Source organism: Lagenorhynchus albirostris, chromosome 18 (assembly GCF_949774975.1).
Source record: "Lagenorhynchus albirostris chromosome 18, mLagAlb1.1, whole genome shotgun sequence".
Taxonomy (NCBI): domain Eukaryota; kingdom Metazoa; phylum Chordata; class Mammalia; order Artiodactyla; family Delphinidae; genus Lagenorhynchus; species Lagenorhynchus albirostris.
Genome location: NC_083112.1, coordinates 344,159 through 363,231, shown reverse-complemented (window position 1 = coordinate 363,231; position 19,073 = coordinate 344,159). Strand labels below are relative to the sequence as shown.

General features: G+C 38.6%; 1 protein-coding gene across 1 annotated transcript in view; it reads right to left on the bottom strand.

The window, feature by feature from the left end:
• The window catches only part of RNF17 (ring finger protein 17), a 102,980-nt gene that overhangs the window by 37,938 nt on the left and 45,969 nt on the right, over positions 1-19,073 (bottom strand). The window contains exons 15-20 of the mRNA XM_060128932.1: positions 16,372-16,487; positions 14,825-14,945; positions 12,084-12,204; positions 4,178-4,405; positions 3,394-3,544; positions 3,133-3,251 (exon numbers count right to left, since the gene is read on the bottom strand). Coding sequence (XP_059984915.1) covers positions 3,133-3,251; positions 3,394-3,544; positions 4,178-4,405; positions 12,084-12,204; positions 14,825-14,945; positions 16,372-16,487 — 856 coding nt within the window. The remainder of the gene's footprint in view (positions 1-3,132; positions 3,252-3,393; positions 3,545-4,177; positions 4,406-12,083; positions 12,205-14,824; positions 14,946-16,371; positions 16,488-19,073) is intronic.

Here is a 19,073-nt window from a genome sequence, read left to right as displayed (position 1 = left end):
CTAGGTCAAGATATTCTAGGCTCACACTGTGTATTTCCTTCCCAAGACCTGGAATCAGACATTTTCCCAAAGAGCACTAAATTCTTTTAGTGGGAAATGGTATTTGGAGACCACAATTTGTGCACCAGCATGGCTCATTGCTACTGGGTCCTTCATGTTACAAGGCTAAATAACATGTTTTTTTATAATTAAAATACCTTATCAGTTTCTACTGATACTATGAATTCAAAATCAGGAGTACAAGGTAAATCAACCTTAATCTTACATTTTTACCATCTAACAACTGTTCTTTATGATATGTAACATAATTACTATTTTGAATTATCCCACAAAACACACACAACAGTTTCAGTAACACTACAACCAACTTTGGGATTAATAAAAACAGCTGACTTGGGGGGGGCAGTTATTTCTTGTCCTTACGATATATTTTGGTAAGCATGTACAGTCAACTTATTGTGTTTTAAAGTCACTTGAAAAAGTTCCTCTCTGCGAGGCTATACCACCACCACATACAGTTAATTTCATTTTACTATTTTTACTGATTTGTCTGCATAAAATATTAATGTTGTTCTAATGTTAAACTGATATTGTTAGTAACCTCTTTTCCCCAACTTATTTGAAGTACTTACTCTTAGTTAATACCCATGTGACAACAGGAGGTTGATTCAGCTTCTCACATATACTCTCCTTTCTCCCTCCATTCTTTGAAATTGTGGCTGATCTACTTTGCATTCTATAGTGTTTTCCTAATAACTATCATTTAATCTTGGTTCTTTTGGTAAAATAAATGTAATGTTCACCACAATTCTTATGTCAAAATCTCTCTCGTTGGTTACCTAAAACTTGTTCTCTTACAGGGACTGTTCCTGGAAACAATATCCCCTGAGTGATGAAATCAGTATTTTGTGGTCTTTTTACCAATACCTGAAAGTCAGTTGGCTGGATATAAAACCCACAGCTTGCCATTTTCTTTTGAGTATTTTTAGAATGTTACTCTCTTACCTTCTGGCATAAAGTGTTGATGATGACAATGTTATTTTATATCTCTCGTGAATCAATGATTTTACTAGATAATCTCTCAGTGTTGGCATTCCTGAACCGATTTTCCAAGATAGGCAGTGCGCCTTTTCAATGTATTTTTTAAAGCAGTATTTTAGGGACACTTTTTTGAATTGGGTTTTTAGTATTTGTTTTGATCTATTTCTTTTAGTCTTGTTCTTTGACATTCCTATTACATGTATATTAGGTCTCCGTCTAGGTATCTTTTGTTTTCTTTTAAATCCTTTGGATTTTTAAATTAAAAACATCTGCCCTTCTTTTGATCTTGTATTTCTTTTTTTAAACATTTATTTAAATTTATTTGTTTACTTATTTATTTATTTTTGGCTGCGTTGGCTCTTTGTTGCTGCACTCAGGCTTTCTCTAGTTGCAGTCAGCAGGGGCTACTCTGTTGCGGTGTGCAGGCTTCTCACTGTGGTGGCTTCTCTTGTTGCGGAGCACGGGCTCTAGGCATGCAGGCTTCAGTAGTTGTGGCACGCGGACTCAGTAGTCGTGGCTTGTGGGCTCTAGAATGCAGGCTCGGTAGTTGTGGCGCACAGGCTTAGTTGCTCTGCAGCATGTAGGATCTTCCCGGACCAGGGATCGAACCCGTGTCCCCAGCATTGGCAGCTGGATTCTTAACCACTGTGCCACCAGGGAAGTCCCTTGTATTTCTCTTTAAGACATTTTCTATTACTTATTTGCTTTGTGTTTTTTCCAGTTTAGTCTACATTCTGATATGATTTTCTTTTCCTTCCTGAGTGCTATCATCTCTTTTCAAATCTTCCTTTTTCTGTAATCAATCTTATTTGAGTTTTTCTAATTCTATTTTGTTGTTCTTCACAGTGTCTATCATTTTCTAAATTTTTTAGTTTACTTTGAAATACTACTGCTTTGTAAGCCTGTCTTTTTCGTGGATTCCATTGCCTCTAGGGATATTATTTGGCTCCTAATTCTCTTTTCTCATAATAATTTGTAAGGAGTTCGACTGTAATCCTTCTTTTCACTAATGTTTTAAGTGAAGTAAAATTTCCTGTACTTCAGGAGAATGGGGGGATCACAACTGCTTTCCGAGCTTCATGGCTCTGGAACTCTGACTTGTGTCGTTCTCCCAAAGTGACAGACAACATGGCTTCATACCTTGCTCTCTACTTTTATCTGCATCTTTTCTTTCCTTTGCCCCACAGTCTGCCTTGCTCAAATCAGGCTCTCTTCTCAGCAGATTCTCCTCTGTCTGGGGGTCCTGGAAGAGAGCTTGTATGGCTAAGAAGGCTTCAGTACCATGAAACACCGGCCTGTCACAGAGCTCTCGCATTGAACTACAAAGAGCACCCTGCGTCTCAGTTTTGGTTGCTGTTCTCAAGTTGGCCCATGTGCTCTAGTGAAATGCTGTTGCCAATTCCTATTTTCAGACCTGTGAGGACCCCAGGCAGCTTTCCCTCTCCATCCTCCCCCACAAGTGTGACACCACAGGGTCTGGTTTGTGGAGCACCCCACCTGCTTGTGTTGCCTACTTTCGTTGTAGATGTTGTCCATGCAGTCTGCAGATTTGCATCCATGTTTATGTGTTTATGGTAGGATTCTAGCAGACTCTACAATTATACCTTGCCATTTCCCAGAATCCTAATTCACTCTTTCTGGTAATTTACACATTTTTAGCTATCCATGCAATTTTAAGCTTATGAAATACATTTTTATTTCTATCTGCTTGTGTGCCTCAAGGGTTTTTTTTTTAACAGTTTGAATTCTTTCTAGATACCACCAAAGTTTATTATGTACTTCACATTTTTATCTTTCCTGTTTTTGTTTTTTAATTTTTTGGCCACACCATGCGGCATGTGGGATCTTAGTTCCTTGACCAGGTATTGAACCCACGCCCCCTGCAGTGGAGGTGCAGAGTCTAAACCACTGGAGTGCCAGGGAAGTTCTTCTTTCCTGCTTAAAACCTTAAAATTAACTAGACAGATCAACTAGATCTTATGAAAATTTCAGAATATGTCAGAAAAATCAAAACTGATAAGAATCCATCCAAAAAGAAACATGTTTAAAATCATATTCAATAATGAGAAAATTTACTCAGCTAAAAACTACCTTATATCAACAAGAGAGCATTCCAAAGATAATCTTCCCATGGTCTTTAGGTTTTCTTGAAGTTCTCTTAAACAGTTAATATTCACTACTAGTTCAACACCCACGTCATACAGCAAGACCTATGAAAACAATAACTTATTAAGTCTATGGAAAGACAGTGCTTAAAAATTTTTTTTTTGCAAACTGAAAAGCATGATAAAAATTGGATGAAAATACAAAATGCATTCACTTTCATGATTATATTCTTAATGCTGCATTTACCTCCACCAATGTGTCTGTAACCATTCTGATGATCTGGCCCCTTTGCCACTGATTTTCATCTGGGATCTTAACAGCACAGTGCATATTGCTCTTCCATTTAACAGGTTCCCATTTTGAGTTTTCATAAGCAGAGACCATCTTTTCTCCTAAACTATGTAAAGAAAAAAAATGTTAACTCTCGAAACCTTTTCTTGTGACGTACAATTCCCTGACTCCCTGTCTTCTACTGTCCTCCCTCCCTCATTCTATTCTTCCTTGGACACCCAAGCACATTTCCACTGCAGGGTCTGGAACTAGTTCTTCCCTCTGCCTGACGTGAGCTTCTCCCAGGCATCTTCATGGCTCCCTCCCTCCCTGCCTTCAGGGTCCATTTCAAGTGTCACTGACTCTGTGAGGTCTTCCTCCCCCACTGCTTGATCTTTCTCGTCTTCATCATCATCTGCTGCACTGAATACTTTGTTCACTGGCACTCCCTCTACTAGAATTTAAGCTCCATGACAGCATAAGCTTGTCCATGTTTTTAGCACTGTGTCCCCAACACCTATAATACTGGCTGTCAAATAATAGGCACTCAGTAAGCATTTGTGGAATTTATAAACCCTAACACAGTGAAAATAACCAGTAAAAATATTATTTGTATATTTTTAACTGGTTTTTTAGTGAATATTTAGATGAAATAATTTTGTACTTTTAAAATTCTGCATTTATGACTTCTAGATCTTTGAAACGAAATACAGAAAGAAGAATAAAGCTACACGCACAATGTTTTCTTTGAATGTTATACCTATGAAGTAAGTCTTCTGTTAATAACCACTGAACATAAATCTTCTCAGGAGACACTACATTGCAGATGTACACAGGCAGTTCCTTATAATAAAGTGACTGCAGATCCTCATTAGGTAGAGATTTTGCAAATACAGGATTTAAGTTGTTTACTTCATTTGAAATAATTTCTTCTGGAGAAGGATCCCATACTTCAGTATGCTTTTTGGAATTATCTTTGAGGGTGTATCTGAAAAATAACAAAACCCATTAGCAAAAAGAGTAGCTTGCAAAATATTTATGTTTGTATTTGCTTAGATCTAGAGATGAATAATATGATTTTAGATACGATTCACTGCTTTGCAGTTTTGATACTAACAGAAATTTTAGTCTTTTGCAGAGCACAGGCTCTGGACGCGCAGGCCCAGCGGCCATGGCTCACGGGCCCACGGCATGTGGGATCTTCCCGGACCAGGGCACGAACCCGTGTCCCCTGCATCAGCAGGTGGACTCTCAACCACTGTGCCACCAGGGAAGCCCTAGTCTTTTTTTTAAAAAGAGTTCTTAATGATTAACAAAGGACAAAGAGGAAAAGTAAAAGCCAAACTTTCTATTTTAAAAACAGTTTAAAATACCAAGCGTGCTCATAATTACACAATTTCCCACTGATATTTTGTACTCACAAAGGAATAGAACTATTCAGTGTCTTTTTTTTTGGTGACTTGAATATTTCTCCTTGACTAAAAAGTATCCATCTGTCTGAGAATATAAGTGGAAAACAACTGCTATTTTAAAATATCTTAATAAGCAAAATTATAGAAGTGTTTAGAATGTTTAATGAATCAGATTAGCTCAGATTCTAATCACAAATAATTAATGTCAAAATTTCTTTAAAGGAAAAAACTTAAGTTCTTTCACAATAAGCTTGAGATTTTGCTAACCAAAGAGACTAACAATTTTTCCTTCTAAATCTAATGGACAGTTTTCAGTCCTTACTCAACATCTACTCCGAGCCTAAACTAGCTACTCTTTCCTTCTTGAAATGTTCTCTTTCTTTGGTTCCTGGTTTTTCTTTAGTTTTAGGTTCCCGATTTTTTTTTTTTTTTAACTTCTCTCTCTTGTAAGTGATAATGCTCAGACTTGCATCTTCACCTAGGAAGACTGGGATGATTGATGAAAGTGATGGACTCATTTATTATGTGTATGTTAACTTGCCATCTGAATCACCTAACCAGGTCTCTCTTCCATGCTCCAGACTCAGGTACTCATTTCTTTCATTTAACTAATATTTCCTGGGTACATACTGTGAGCCAAGAATGCTAGATCCCAGAGATATGGCAGTGGACAAAATAAGCAGAGTTCCTGTCCTCCTGGAGTTTATGCTATTGTGATACTGAGAGATCACATATTTACACAAAAAATAAATTATACAGAACAAGGGCATAGGCCAACGAAATCTAACCCAGTCTGTGAGTTGGAGAAGGTTTCTCTTGATTAAATGACATTTCAATTGAGATTTTAAAAGGACAAGCAGAAGTTAGTGAGGCATTCCAGAAACCAAAAGAAAACATGTAGCTTTGACATAGTAAAGCAGTAGGACATGACATGAACCTTAAGGTAGACAGGCACCAGAATATTTGGGAAACATTATGTTTTATTTTATAAAGGATGGTGTGCGTATATGATATAGTTGAGCCCGACAGACTAGACTGTGGAACTTCACATTTCTTTTCTTCTTACACCTCAGGTGCTCAGGGCACGCACTGATCAAGGGAAGCTCATGTTCTACTTTGAGGACAGGCAATAGATACTATGAAAACAGTGGGACTGGTTGCAGTCCTCAGGAATCGGCAATCCGGGTGTGGAAGGGCAAGGAGACTGGCTGGGCTGCCAGAGCAGCAGAGGTGGTTTATGAAAACTGGTACCTTGGGAGGGGCAAAGCAATGTGCTTTTATAAAATTTTCAAAAGTAAATACTGTAAGTGCAATTAGTTAAGATCACGGGCTCTTTCCACTCTCACTTTTCCTGTCCTTTTTTTTCTCATCTTGGATGTTGGCCAAAGCATTCTGGGGTGGCTAAGGGGAAGCTGAGTTGGAGACACATTTAGTTTGTATTTAGTGGGATACAGTTTTGTGGCTCACGACACATCCCGTGGAGTTACGCTATTGCTAGCCATCTTGGTGCAGCAGTGGGTTCCAGAAATGCTCCCACAACCTTAGTGTCACATATGAAAACATAAGGTTCAATACAAAGCTAATGCACCACTATGTGTAATAAGTAATTGAGCCACTGTACACCTGTTTTTCTGGCATAACAGTGCTTCTCTTTCATTCTTTAACATGTCCCAGTTTGGACGAGAAATAGGGTTACCCTGTTAATAAACAAATTAAATCATAAATCAATACATTAATAAATGTCAAATCAAACTGTATTAAAGATTCATTATAATAAAACTTGAAGTGTCTTGAATATTATGTATATACATAATATATGTATAATACATGAAAGAAATAATAGAGTCTCCTAAAATTAATTTTAGAAATTTACATGACATTACCAATAATTGAGCTATGGCTCTAAAAAACTTTAAAAAAATTACCAATAAACAAATTTCGATCAGCCACACTAAAGACTGGATTACTTTTCTATTCTCTCCATAGGGATATCACAAAATCTGATATTTCATGTGGTAATCAGTATACAGCTAAAAAAGAAAGTATTTTACAGATGAGTCTGAATTTTTTAACATTTGTGGTATTTGTTAACTTTTGAAAATCTGTAATTTGTTGATTTCTTTTGCCAGCCTATATAAATATTACTTTTGTTTTTTAAATTCTATAGTTATAATTTTGCATTCTTTTTCTCAAAATGGGGTCTCCCAAATGGTACAAACTTCAGGCTGACCCAGGAGACCTGGAGTTGCCCTTGCCGGGCACAAGCCTGAGCACCAAGGGTGAGCAGACATGGCTGCCTCTCCCCTCACCCCCCTTCCTTAGCCGCTGCAGCACCCACTCCTCACTCTCACCACGCGACTCCTGCGGTCCCACGGCTGAGGGCATGGCCCACAGCTCCCGACCGCTGCACAATGCTTTTGCTGCCTGGAGATTCTCCCTCTGCTTTCTTAGCCACAGGACCTCACGCCAATACACCCAGAGCGGGTGCCGCCTTCACTCTCCCCACAAACCTGTGCTCTGTTCTCAGGGAACAGTGTCACCAGTCACTGGTGGTCAGGTCAGTGATCCTGAGTCAACCTCAACTCCCTCCTCTTTCTCACCTACAATGAGCAGCAGGGTCTTGTGATGCTCACCCCCTTTATGTTTCACGATCTAGCCATTTTCCATCTCCAGGTGTTCTTTGAAAACTTGCCATCAGACACAGCTTTCTAAAATGCAAATCTCTCAGTCCTCTGTTTAAAATCCTTCAGTAGCTCCCCTTTCTTCAAGGGATAAACTGCAAACACATTCAAGTGTTTGAAAAGTACTGTAATTTACTTCTCAGTGACTGAGGTTCCTCAATTATCTAGTCTCTGCGTTTCTCCTGCCATACCAGCCACTAGTACCTTTTTTTTCTGTCCGTTAGCTGTGTGACTATACTAACAATACATAAACACACATATTTTTCCTGAATGCAGGCCTTCACTCCTGGTTGTATTAAAGAATTCAGCTTAAGTGAGAGCTCCACTGGTGAGCCCTCCAGGATTCCCCCACAGCACCGTAATTACCCTTTGCACAGCTCTTATCGCACTGAAAGGTCAGACTGACCATCTCCTTTCCTACTACAAACCAACCTTACTCACCACTGAGTATAGCATAACAAGTCAGCCTGTAAATATTTCTCGCTTATGTAACTGAACAATAAGGACTATTAGCTAATGGGCTATTTAAAAAAAAAAAGTTTATTGAAGTTTATCTTAGATGTCAAAAAGTTCACCCATTTCAAGTGTATGACAGTAACTTTACCAAATGGTATAACCACCAGCATCGATCAGTTTTAGAACATTTTCACACATACACCCCCGTAAGATCCCCCACGTCCATTTACCCTTAATCCTTGTGCCCACTTCTAGCCCCAGGCAACCCCTAATCTACTTTCTGCATCTACTGGTTTGCCTTTTCTGGACATATCATACAATTAGTAATCTCCTGTTTCTGGCTTCTTTTACCTAGATTAAAATTTCTGAGGTTTAGGGACTTCCCTGGTGGTCCAATGGTTAAGATTCTGTGCTCCCAGTTCCGGGGGGCTGGGTTTGATCCCTAGTCAGGGAACTAGATGCCACATGCCGCAAAGAAGATCCCACGTGCTGCAACTAAGACCCGGCACAGCCAAATAAATAAAGAAATATTTTTTAAAAATTTCTGAGGTTTATCCATGAAGTAGATGTGTCAGTTTGCTTCTTTTTATGGCTGAACAATATGCCACTGTAGGAATATACTGTGTTCTGTCTATTCACCAGTCACTGGATATTTACATTGTTTCCAATTTTTGGCTAGAATATGAATAGTGCTGCTATGAACAACTGCTTGCAAGTTTGTGTATGGACATATGTTTTCATTTCTCCTGGGTAGATACCTAGGAGAGGAACTGCTAGGTTTTATGGTACTTTTATGTTTAAATTTTGAGACATCCACAAGCCATTTTCCAAAGAGCTACACGCTGTTCTGCGTCCCCCAGTAATGAGGGTTACTCCACGTCCTCACCAGCATCTGTAATTGTCTGTCTTATGTATAACAGCTGTTCTAGTGGGGGAGAAATGGTACCTCATTATGGCTTTAATCTGCATTTCCCTGATGATTAATGACATTGAGCATCTTTCAAGTACCGATTAGCCAATTGTATATCTTCTCTGGTAAATGTCTGTTCATATATTTTATCCATTTTCTTTGGTTGGACTGTCTTCTTATTGAGTTTTAAGAGTTCTAGGAATTCCAAAAACAAGTCCTTTATAGGATACGTTCTGCAAGTATTTTCTCCCGTTCTGTTGTTTGTCTTTCACTTACTTAATAGTGTCTTTTGAAATGTACATGTTTTAAATACGATGAGGACAAACTTATCATTTCTTTTCTTTTATGGACTATGCTTTTGGTGTCTTATCTTAGATATCTTTGCTCAATCCACTGTACTGAAGATTTCCTTTTTTCTTCTGGAAATTTACTTTTAGCTCTTAATTTTAAGAGTATAATCCATTTGAGCTAGCCTTTGTGTACAGTGTGAGGTAAGAATTATGCAAATGCAAATTAAACCAAATATGAGACACCACTACACATCTACTAGAGCCACCAGAATCTAGAACACCGACAGCACCGAATGCTGGCGAGGATGTGGAGCAGCAGGAACCCTCACTCACTGCTGGTGGGAACGCACACTGAAGTTACTGTGGAAGACAGTTTGGCGGTTTCTTATAAAACTAAACATACTCTTATCATAGGATCCAGCAATTGTGCTACTTGGTATTTACCCAAAGGAGTTGAAAACTTATGTCCACACAAAAACCTGCACGCAATCTCTACAGCAGCTTTATTCATAATTGCCAAAACTTAGAAGCAACCAAGATGTCCTTCAGTAGGTGAATGGGTAAATAAACTGTGGTGCAACTAGACAATGGAATATTATTCAGTGCTAAAAAGCAATGAGCTGTCAAGCCAGAAAAAGACACAGAGGAACCTTAAGTGCTTATTACTAAGTGAAAGATGCCGATCTGAGAAGGCTACAGACTGTATGATTCCAATGTGGAAAAGACAAAACTACGGAGACAGTAAAAAGATCAGTGCTTGCCAGAAACTAGAGGGGAGGGAAGGATGAACAGGCTCTCACAGAGTTTTAGGACAGTGAAAATACTCTGTATGATACTATAATGGTGGATTCAAGTCATTATATATGTTAAACCCCACAGAATACACACTAATATAAACCATGGACTTTGATGATTATGACACGTCCATACAGTCTCACTGATACCAGCGAACACAACACGTTAGGGGGTGATGATGGTGGGGAGGCTGTGCCTGCGTGGGGTAGGAAGTGTACGGGAACTCTGTGCCTTCCGCTCCACGTTCTGAACCCAACACTGCTACAGAAAACAAAGCCTATCTAACAAAATAAAAAGGGTGACAGACCTGAATATGAAACATAAAACTATAGAATACACAGGAGAAAACCTTTATGACCTGGGGTTAGGCAAAGATTTCTTACCTAAACACAAGCACCTGAATTATAAAAGAAAAAACATTGTCAAACTGAACTTCAAAACCAGAACCTTCTGCTTTTCTTTTTTTAAATAAATAAATTTATTTATTTATTTTTGGCTGCGTTGGGTCTCCATTGCTGCGTGTGGGCTTTCTCTAGTTGCGGCGAGCGGGGGCTATTCTTCATGGTGGTGCGCAGGCTTCTCACTGCGGTGGCTTCTCTTGTTGCAGAGCACAGGCTCTAGGCACGCGGGCTCAGTAGTTGTGGCGCAAGGGTTCTAAGAGCGCAGGCTCAGTAGTTGTGGCGCACGGCATTTGTTGCTCCGCGGCATGGGGGATCTTCCCAGACTAGGGATCGAACCCATGTCCCCTGCACTGGCAGGCGGATTCTTAACCACTCACTGCGCCACCAAGGAAGTCCCCCTTCTGCTCTTTGCAAGACACTTTAGGAAGTCAGATTGGAAGAAAATATTTGCAAAGCACATGCCTAATGAAAGGCTTGTATCTAGAATGTATAAACAACTTTCATATTTCAATAACAATAAGCAACAATGTTTTAAAAGCCAGACACAAAAAGGCAAAATGTTATATGACTCCATTTATATGAAGTTGTGGAATAGTCAGAATTATGGAGACAGAAATTCGATCAGGAGCTGCCAAGGACCGGGTGTGGCGGAAGGAGACTGACTACATGAAGGCACCAGAGGGAACTCTGAGGGGTGATGGAAACAGTCTGCATCTTGACTGTGATGATGGTTGCATGACTATATGTATTTATCAAAACTCATAACTGTACCTAAAAAGGGTGAATTTCTTATTGTATATGTTATATATCTCAATAACCCTACTTAAAAAAAAAAAGAAAACTCAGTCCAATACATTTGAATGTTTCCTCTCCTTTCCTTCCCTCCCTCGCTTAGGACCTATAGTGAAAAGGGGCAGGCCCTCTCTTCTGCTACTAGTTCCGTTCCTCCCTTGTTAGGGGCGAGGTGGGGGGAGAGCCAGACCACACGCTGAGCACGTCACTGCAGGCCTCTGCTGGGTGTCTCCTCACTGCTCCTCTGGCTTCCCCTGGCAGGCATCACGTGTGGGTGTTATCAAATATTGGCTTTCTTAATGGCTGTGCGAGGGAGTTCTTCAGAAGACCCCTCAGGGGCCAACCCCAATGCACAAATCACTATTGTGGAAGAACTGCTGTGTCTTGACTTCACACCCTCCCACCCTCCCTAGCACCGCTCTGCTCTTCTGATTCCGGGGTCACCTCAACCACTGGCCTGGCCTGGGTCTCAGCACAATAGCTCAAGCCTGGGTCTCTCTGAAAGTATCTACCTGAGCGCAGGAAAGATCCACATGTCTCCAGGTGAGAACATGGGCTTCTCTGCCACGATGCTCACGCTCGACCCTGCCGTTTCTCTTCCTGATCCTCTTCACAAAGGTTCAGGAGGCACCTAAGCAGACACCCCACCTAGAATAAGACGCCAGTCTCCTTTTCTTAGAAGCACCCTCCATCTCCAGGAGCCATTCTTGTTGTTGTAGAATCCCTTACAGATGAAGGAAAAAGCCACTCTATTCCCACTAGACTAAAGACTCCAATTATTTTTCCTTCTCTTTTTACTGACCCATTAACAGGGAAAAGCTCCCAAGTCTATAGCCTAAGCAGATAATCAATGGGGAATGATATGCCAGTTTCCCTTCTTGTGAAGTGTTACATATGAAGTAAAAATAAAAGTTTACAGGTCCACTTACCCTACTTCATAAGATGCTAGGCCCTCTTTAACTAGCTGGTCATTAATACTGGTAGGAGTCATTCCAGGAGCACCATGAAAATCGAAAAGCTCAACTAAGAGCACATTGTCTTCCAGAATTTCTGTAAAACCATTAAGACTAGTTTGGGGAAAGAAACAAATATGTCCCAAAATATACTAAAGAGCAATTTTTAAAAACCTGAGAACTTAATTTCCTTCATTTTGCATAATGTCAGTCTCTCTCTAGGGGTAAAAGTAGCATTTTTCACACATAAAAGAACTGCCAATGTTAATAAAATTTTCATTTTAGGTTATTGTGTACTGTTCCATAATGAACCGAAAGCAGCTTAAAGCTTTTAGATCCAGAAAAAACATAGTGACATATACTTATTGAAGCAGCATTCTGTTGTGTTTTTAAACTGTTTTATTGGATTCTGCCAAATTCCAGAGGACAAAAGAAATGAATGAAAGTTAATTCAGGCCAGTGCTTATTTGCAAAGTTTTACAGCTTTTATAAGAATGGCACCAAACAACAACAACAAAAAAAAGCAGCACAAAGTTTAAAACAACAAAAACTCAACCCAGAGCATTAAGTGGAATTTTTCCCCGTCCTTCTGTTTTTAGGACAAACCATTAGGTCTATTTCTTAATCTAAACTGGGAGTTAGCTGAGGGTAAAGTTACACCTCGTGTGCCTATTTACTTATTTATAGTACATAGCATAGAGAACCTGCTCAATATGCATTTGAATAAACGACAGAGGAATTTCTTTAGGAAACACACAGTTCTATGCACTGAGATCGGTTTATGCCTATACTTCTATACAATAGTAGCTGGCAGGTGCTAAGAGAATGATGATTCCAAATAAAAAGATAACTCATTACCAGCAGTAACATCCTATATTACCTAGTTGTAAGAATACATGTTAGAAAGCTATTTTTCAAGAGCTTAAAAATCATTCTTCACTACTTTTTTAACAGATAAATTATCTAGAAACAAAAAGCTAGATAAATTATCTAGAAACAAAAAGCTAAGCAACTCTGAGCCTCAGTAAACTCTAATCTCACTTTCCATCTTTTGTGTTCCCTTTAGTGCTTTGATTTCATACTGCCCATGCACAAGTTCTTTATTCCACAGGGCCAGCTTCCCATGGTGCTGTACCTTCACCATCTTCCCTGCTCTGCTCCTAATTAAAATTTAAATGTCTCTTGCTTTGTAAGGTAACAATGTATACTAATCTCATCACTGTGCAGGTTAATGGGGAAAGATGTTTTAGGTCTGGTGGGGCCTTCTGGCATTCCTTAAATCAAATTATCTAGGTTAAGATACACTACAACTTGTGTTTAGATATTATTGGTATAACAAGTAATTGAGAATGAAAAAGGGGGAGTCAAGAGAGAAACCCAGGAGGTCTTGTCTTCATGGGTTAACCTCGGGAGGAGACGTTAAAGGGAGAGCTAAAAACCAACAGAATAAAATACCAAAAGGAAAGCTGAGAAGCAGAATTAAAGCACATTAAAGTCAGCTCAAAATCAGTGGAGATTACTCAAGACTAAGAGGCCCTTAACTTACTGTTTATATCAGAGAATCCAGACATAAAAATTCTATAGACTAAGGGTACAATTTCTACCATCATATTCCTCTTCAACAGAGCTACTACGTCAGAACAATGTCTTATGTTAAAGTGAATAAATTAACACAAATATGCAATCATTTCTAGGTTATGTGGCCTTGAGCAATTGATCTTTAAGCTTCAATTCCCTTGTAAAACAGGCTAATAATCTCATGGTATTTTGGGTTTACTAGATGGGAGTATGATGAAAATAAAAAAAATGGATACAGTAAAAAGTACCTTTTGAAGTCCCTTAAGTCAACCCTAAGTAAACATGCTCATGTGTATCCTGCACTAGTACTTGTTAAGACCAACACAGCCACGTTGGTCACAGCTTTGGAAAAGATCAAAATCCCAGATAATAACAGCTTTCAAATCCCCCATCCAAATCCCTTGGGGCCAGACATGTTTCAGAATTCTTCAAATTGAGAAAAGCTATATAGAACATATATTGCTTATTTTGTAATACCCACAGCAATTCTGAGGCAGCAGCTCAGAAGCGAACATGACTATCCTGAAGTGGAATATATCTCACTGTAAAGAAGATCAATACAACATATAGCATTGTATCTTCATGTAAATTCAGATCAGATTTTGCCATTAAACTTGCTGGGTTACCAAACTGTGGGCTAGCGCTCAGCCTGTGTATCTCAGACCCAAACTGTTCCAAAAAAGAAGCAACTTTTTTTCAAAATATGCCGAGAGCCTATACTTAAACTTCCTCAAGTAGAATGAAACAAAAACAAAAAAACCTATTTACCAGTTATGTCCCATCTCCCCTCACTTTCTTGCAAATTATACCTTAGCATCCATCACTCCAAGATGAGGGACAGAGACCCAGGACAAAAGCAAAGAGAAACAAGAGAAGCTAACTCCTTGCTTTACGGCTTTCAAAGGGCCATGCTGAGGGTGACTTGATCTTTAATGGAAATTTTTGCCTCATGTACTGATTTTAGGCTCTAGAGCCTGCAGAAGATATTATTCCATTGTCCCCAGTTCTCAATAAATGTTCTCTCTCACTACTCATACTGATGACACATTGAATTTATATGATCTGACAAATGTTATATCATAATGTTAGTCTTATTTAAAATTATCATACAGCAACAAATAAAAATGGAAATAGCTTACTAATGACTGAACATGTCATAAACTTATCTTGAGTCTTTTCTTGAAATTTTTCTGTAGCTTTTTTTGACCACTGCAGTGTCCCTTTACATGGTTCAATATAGGCCAGCTTACATTTAATTGCCTGTGTCAAACAAAATTGCACCATTAAGAAAGTAAACTTAACTTACAGTTATTTTAGAATTAAAATAAAGTGTTAAATGTGTACAAAACTAAACTTTGCATTTGAATTTAATACATATTTAGAAAACAAATAAATGTCCAAAGATGTCTCTAACAGTGCTTTTATAAATGCAAACAGTTAATCAACAGAGTATGGGATTAAGAGGTACAAACTATTATGTATAAAATAAGCTACAAGGATATATTATACAGCACAGGGAATATAGTCAATATTTTACAATAACTATAAATGGAGTATAACTTTAAAAAATCATGAATCACTATATTGTACACTTGCAACATACATAATGTACATCAATTAAAAAATAAAATTCGTAATAACCTATTAAAAAAAATCCAAACCAAAAATGAAACAAACAACAAAAAAACAGAGTATTTTGTTGAATGAATTATTGTATACTCAGACAGTGGAAAAATAAGCATCCACTGAAAGAATTATGATACACTGTTAAATGAAAAATCAAGTTATAGGACTATATATAGTCTAATCCCATAATTTTTTTTTTTTTTTTGCCATACGCGGGCCTCTCACTGCTGTGGCCTCTCCCGTTGCAGAGCACAGGCTCTGGACGCGCAGGCTCAGCGGCCATGGCTCATGGGCCCAGCCGCTCCGCGGCATGTGGGATCTTCCCAGACCAGGGCATGAACCTGTGTCCCCTGCATCGGCAGGCGGACTCTCAACCACTGCGCCACCAGGGAAGCCCTAATCCCATAATTCTTAAAAACACAGAAGATGTATCTTACAAGTATATATATCAAAAATATTGAATAATTCTGAGTGATTCCCCCCTCATTTTACTCATCCGTATTTTCAAATTTTTCCTGTATCATTTTATCCATTTTTAAATGAAAAATACTGCTTAATAACAATTCAAATACTAGGAGTATATGAATTAGGAAATAAACCTCCTTAAACTTATCTCTGGGGACTAGGATTCCAAGATAAGGATAAGTTTTTTATTGATACTTATTCTTCCAGACTTCTCTCTTTCTCTGGCACACATTATATATACTTAAACATAAATGGGATCACAGTAAAATCATTTCTGTAATCAGTTTTTTTCACATAATATATCATATTCTTACTACCTTATACAGATATTTCAAAATAACACTAAAAGCTGCACACCAGTAAGTACTTATAAAGACACAAATATATACACATTTAGAATTAATGTTTATTTGTTAAGATACATATTATTTTTTAAACAGTAACTATAGAGACTCTTTTCTATAGCCCATGAATCAGAAATTATTTACAGAAAAAGTGAAGTTAAAAGAACATTTCTACAGTGAAAATAACTTCTAAAAATACTTGCATATTTGTGCTAATATTCTAACCCTATGATTTATAATGAGTAGATTACCTTCTCTGCAGGATTCAGAAACTCATCCTTTATTTTACGCATTTCTTTAAGTGTTATTTTTGCTGTATTGCCAAAATCCACATATTTAACTTCAACTTCACGATGTCCAGGCAATCCTTCAAAAATTATGAAATTGGAAATCACAAACTTGGGAAAAAAAAGAATTATCTAGCAAGATTAAGACTGATCTACAATCAACTAGATTCGAACACTTTTATGTTCAACATACAAACTTAATATTATTTTAATGTAGAAAACATTTCTAATATGTGAACTTCACAAAATCAACCATAATGCACAGCTGTTCAGACTCGGTGAATGAGAAACTAACAATTTAAAGATATCTAGGGCTACCCTGGTGGCGCAGTAGTTGAGAGTCCGCCTGCCAATGCAGGGGACACGGGTTCATGCTCCGGTCCGGGAAGATCCCACAGGCCGCGGAGCGGCTGGGCCCGTGAGCCATGGCCGCTGAGCCTGCGCGTCCGGAGCCTGTGCTCCGCAATGGGAGAGGCCACAACAGTGAGAGGCCCGCGTACCGCAAAAATAAAAAAAATAAAAAAGATATCTAAAGGACAAACAAAATCAGGATAACAAAACAGCCATCAAATGCTAGGTGTTATGTCCTAAAAGTTAAGAATTAGGTTTGGAGTTAGACACTTAAATGACATGTGACTCTGAGAACGCTAATTAATATCTCTAAGATACTACCCTGAGCAAGTTACTTTTTCTCTGTAGGCCTCATTATTTCACCTGTAAAGTGGGTGTACCAATAGAATCAAATCTTATTAAGACTCTTTTTGAGGACTCACCTATTTAAAATACTCTGCAAAGAACCAAGCATAAAAGAAGCACTTAATGTTTGTTAGTCAACATAGGTAATCAAACAAGGCAAAACACTTAATGATCAAGACACAGGTTCATTTGTATAATATCTAATTGTGAAATTTAAAAAAATTATCTGGGGATATTGTGAAAAATGAGCAGAAACAGACCTCTATGTGAAACTAGTTTTCATATTTTAAAAGATACCAAAGAAACCTCTGGAAGGTTTGAACACATCAAAGTTTGAATAAAGATCTATCATAAACTGACCTTTTTGTAAATACTCAGAATATGAAATATGACTGACTTTAGTTCCCTAAGCACACGTATGTACAATGCTACAAAACTTGTTGCCATTACTTTCAAATTTAAAAACTAATACAGTACATGTAATTTCAAAATGGAAAAAGTTTGGGCATTCTCTGCCCCTTGGTAGAAGTGAAAGCAGATGTAACAATACTGGCACTGCTCGAGATGGCACTCAAGCAGCTCAGGTACCTGAGAAGTCGTGTGTACCCTAAGAGTAAGGTAAAGAGGTGAGGGGACCTTGCCCTGTTTCCACTGGAATCCTCATGCAAGAAAGATAATCTCAAGTGTAACGACACCATTAGATTCTTACCATTCCTCAAGTCTCTGAATGCAGATGCGGTTTTAAACAAAAACAAACAAATGGATATGGGATGGGACTTAAAAGAACAGTTTTCCCCAAATTATCAATCATGTGTGAGTAGAATCGGGAGACATGGAAGGTCTCAAAATTTCCCTTCCATTTATTCTCTCTGAGGAAAATGCTCCACCAAAACATGGGAGTAAACCGAAAAGGTAAATGAGATCCAGAAAACAAGCAATCCAATTTAGGAAAACAAGTGAAATAAACTCCCAAAATAACAAGCCTAGGGGACAAGCAGTCTAATTGGAGCAAATAACAGGATGTTTTCACTGTTACGAAAAAAAAAAAAAATCAAACCAGCATTATCTGAAAAGTCTAATCATGTGGAAAATTGTTTTAAACTATTAGGAAAATGTAGCCATAGGTTACTGGCCAAAAAGTTCTTTCGGTTTTTAAAGTAAAAATAAAAGACACATTTTTCATTTTCACCAAGCACTTCATTGAACAACATATTCACCCTTTTTGTTCCACTACCTTCTGCCATTTTTCAGGCAACTTCATAATTTGATCTTCCCAAAACTTATCTTTTTGAACAAAGAACTGTTCCAGGTGCCTTTTACAGTCTTCCAGGAGATGGAAATTTTTTCCATTAAGAGAATTTTGTGAAGACCGAAATAAATGGAAATCTCAAGGTGTAATGTCTGGTGAATACAGCGGATGAATCAGAACTTCCCAGCCAAGCTGTAACAGTTTTTGCCTGGTCATCAAAGAAACATGCAGTCTTGTGTTACCCTGATGGAAGAGTATGTGTTTTCTTTCTTTCTTTCTTTTTTTTTTTTTCTTGGCAGTACGCGGGCCTCTCACTGTTGTGGCCTCTCCTGTTGCGGAGCACAGGCTCCGGACACGCAGGCTCAGCGGCCATGGCTCAAGGGCCCAGCCGCTCCGTGGCATGTGGGATCTTCCCGGACCGGAGCACGAACCCGTGTCCCCTGCGTTGGCAGGCGGACTCTCAACCACCGCGCCACCAGGGAAGCCCAGAGTATGTGTTTTCCGTTGACTAATTCTGGACGCTTTTCGTCGAGTGCTGCTTTCAGTTGGTCTAATTGGGAGCAGTACTTGTTGGAATTAATCGTTTGGTTTTCCGGAAGGAGCTCATGATAAGAGGATTCCCTTCCAATCCCACTATATACGCGACATCACCTTCTTTGGATGAAGACTGGCCTTTGGTGTGGTTGGTGGTGGTTCATTTTGCTTGCCCCACGATCTCTTC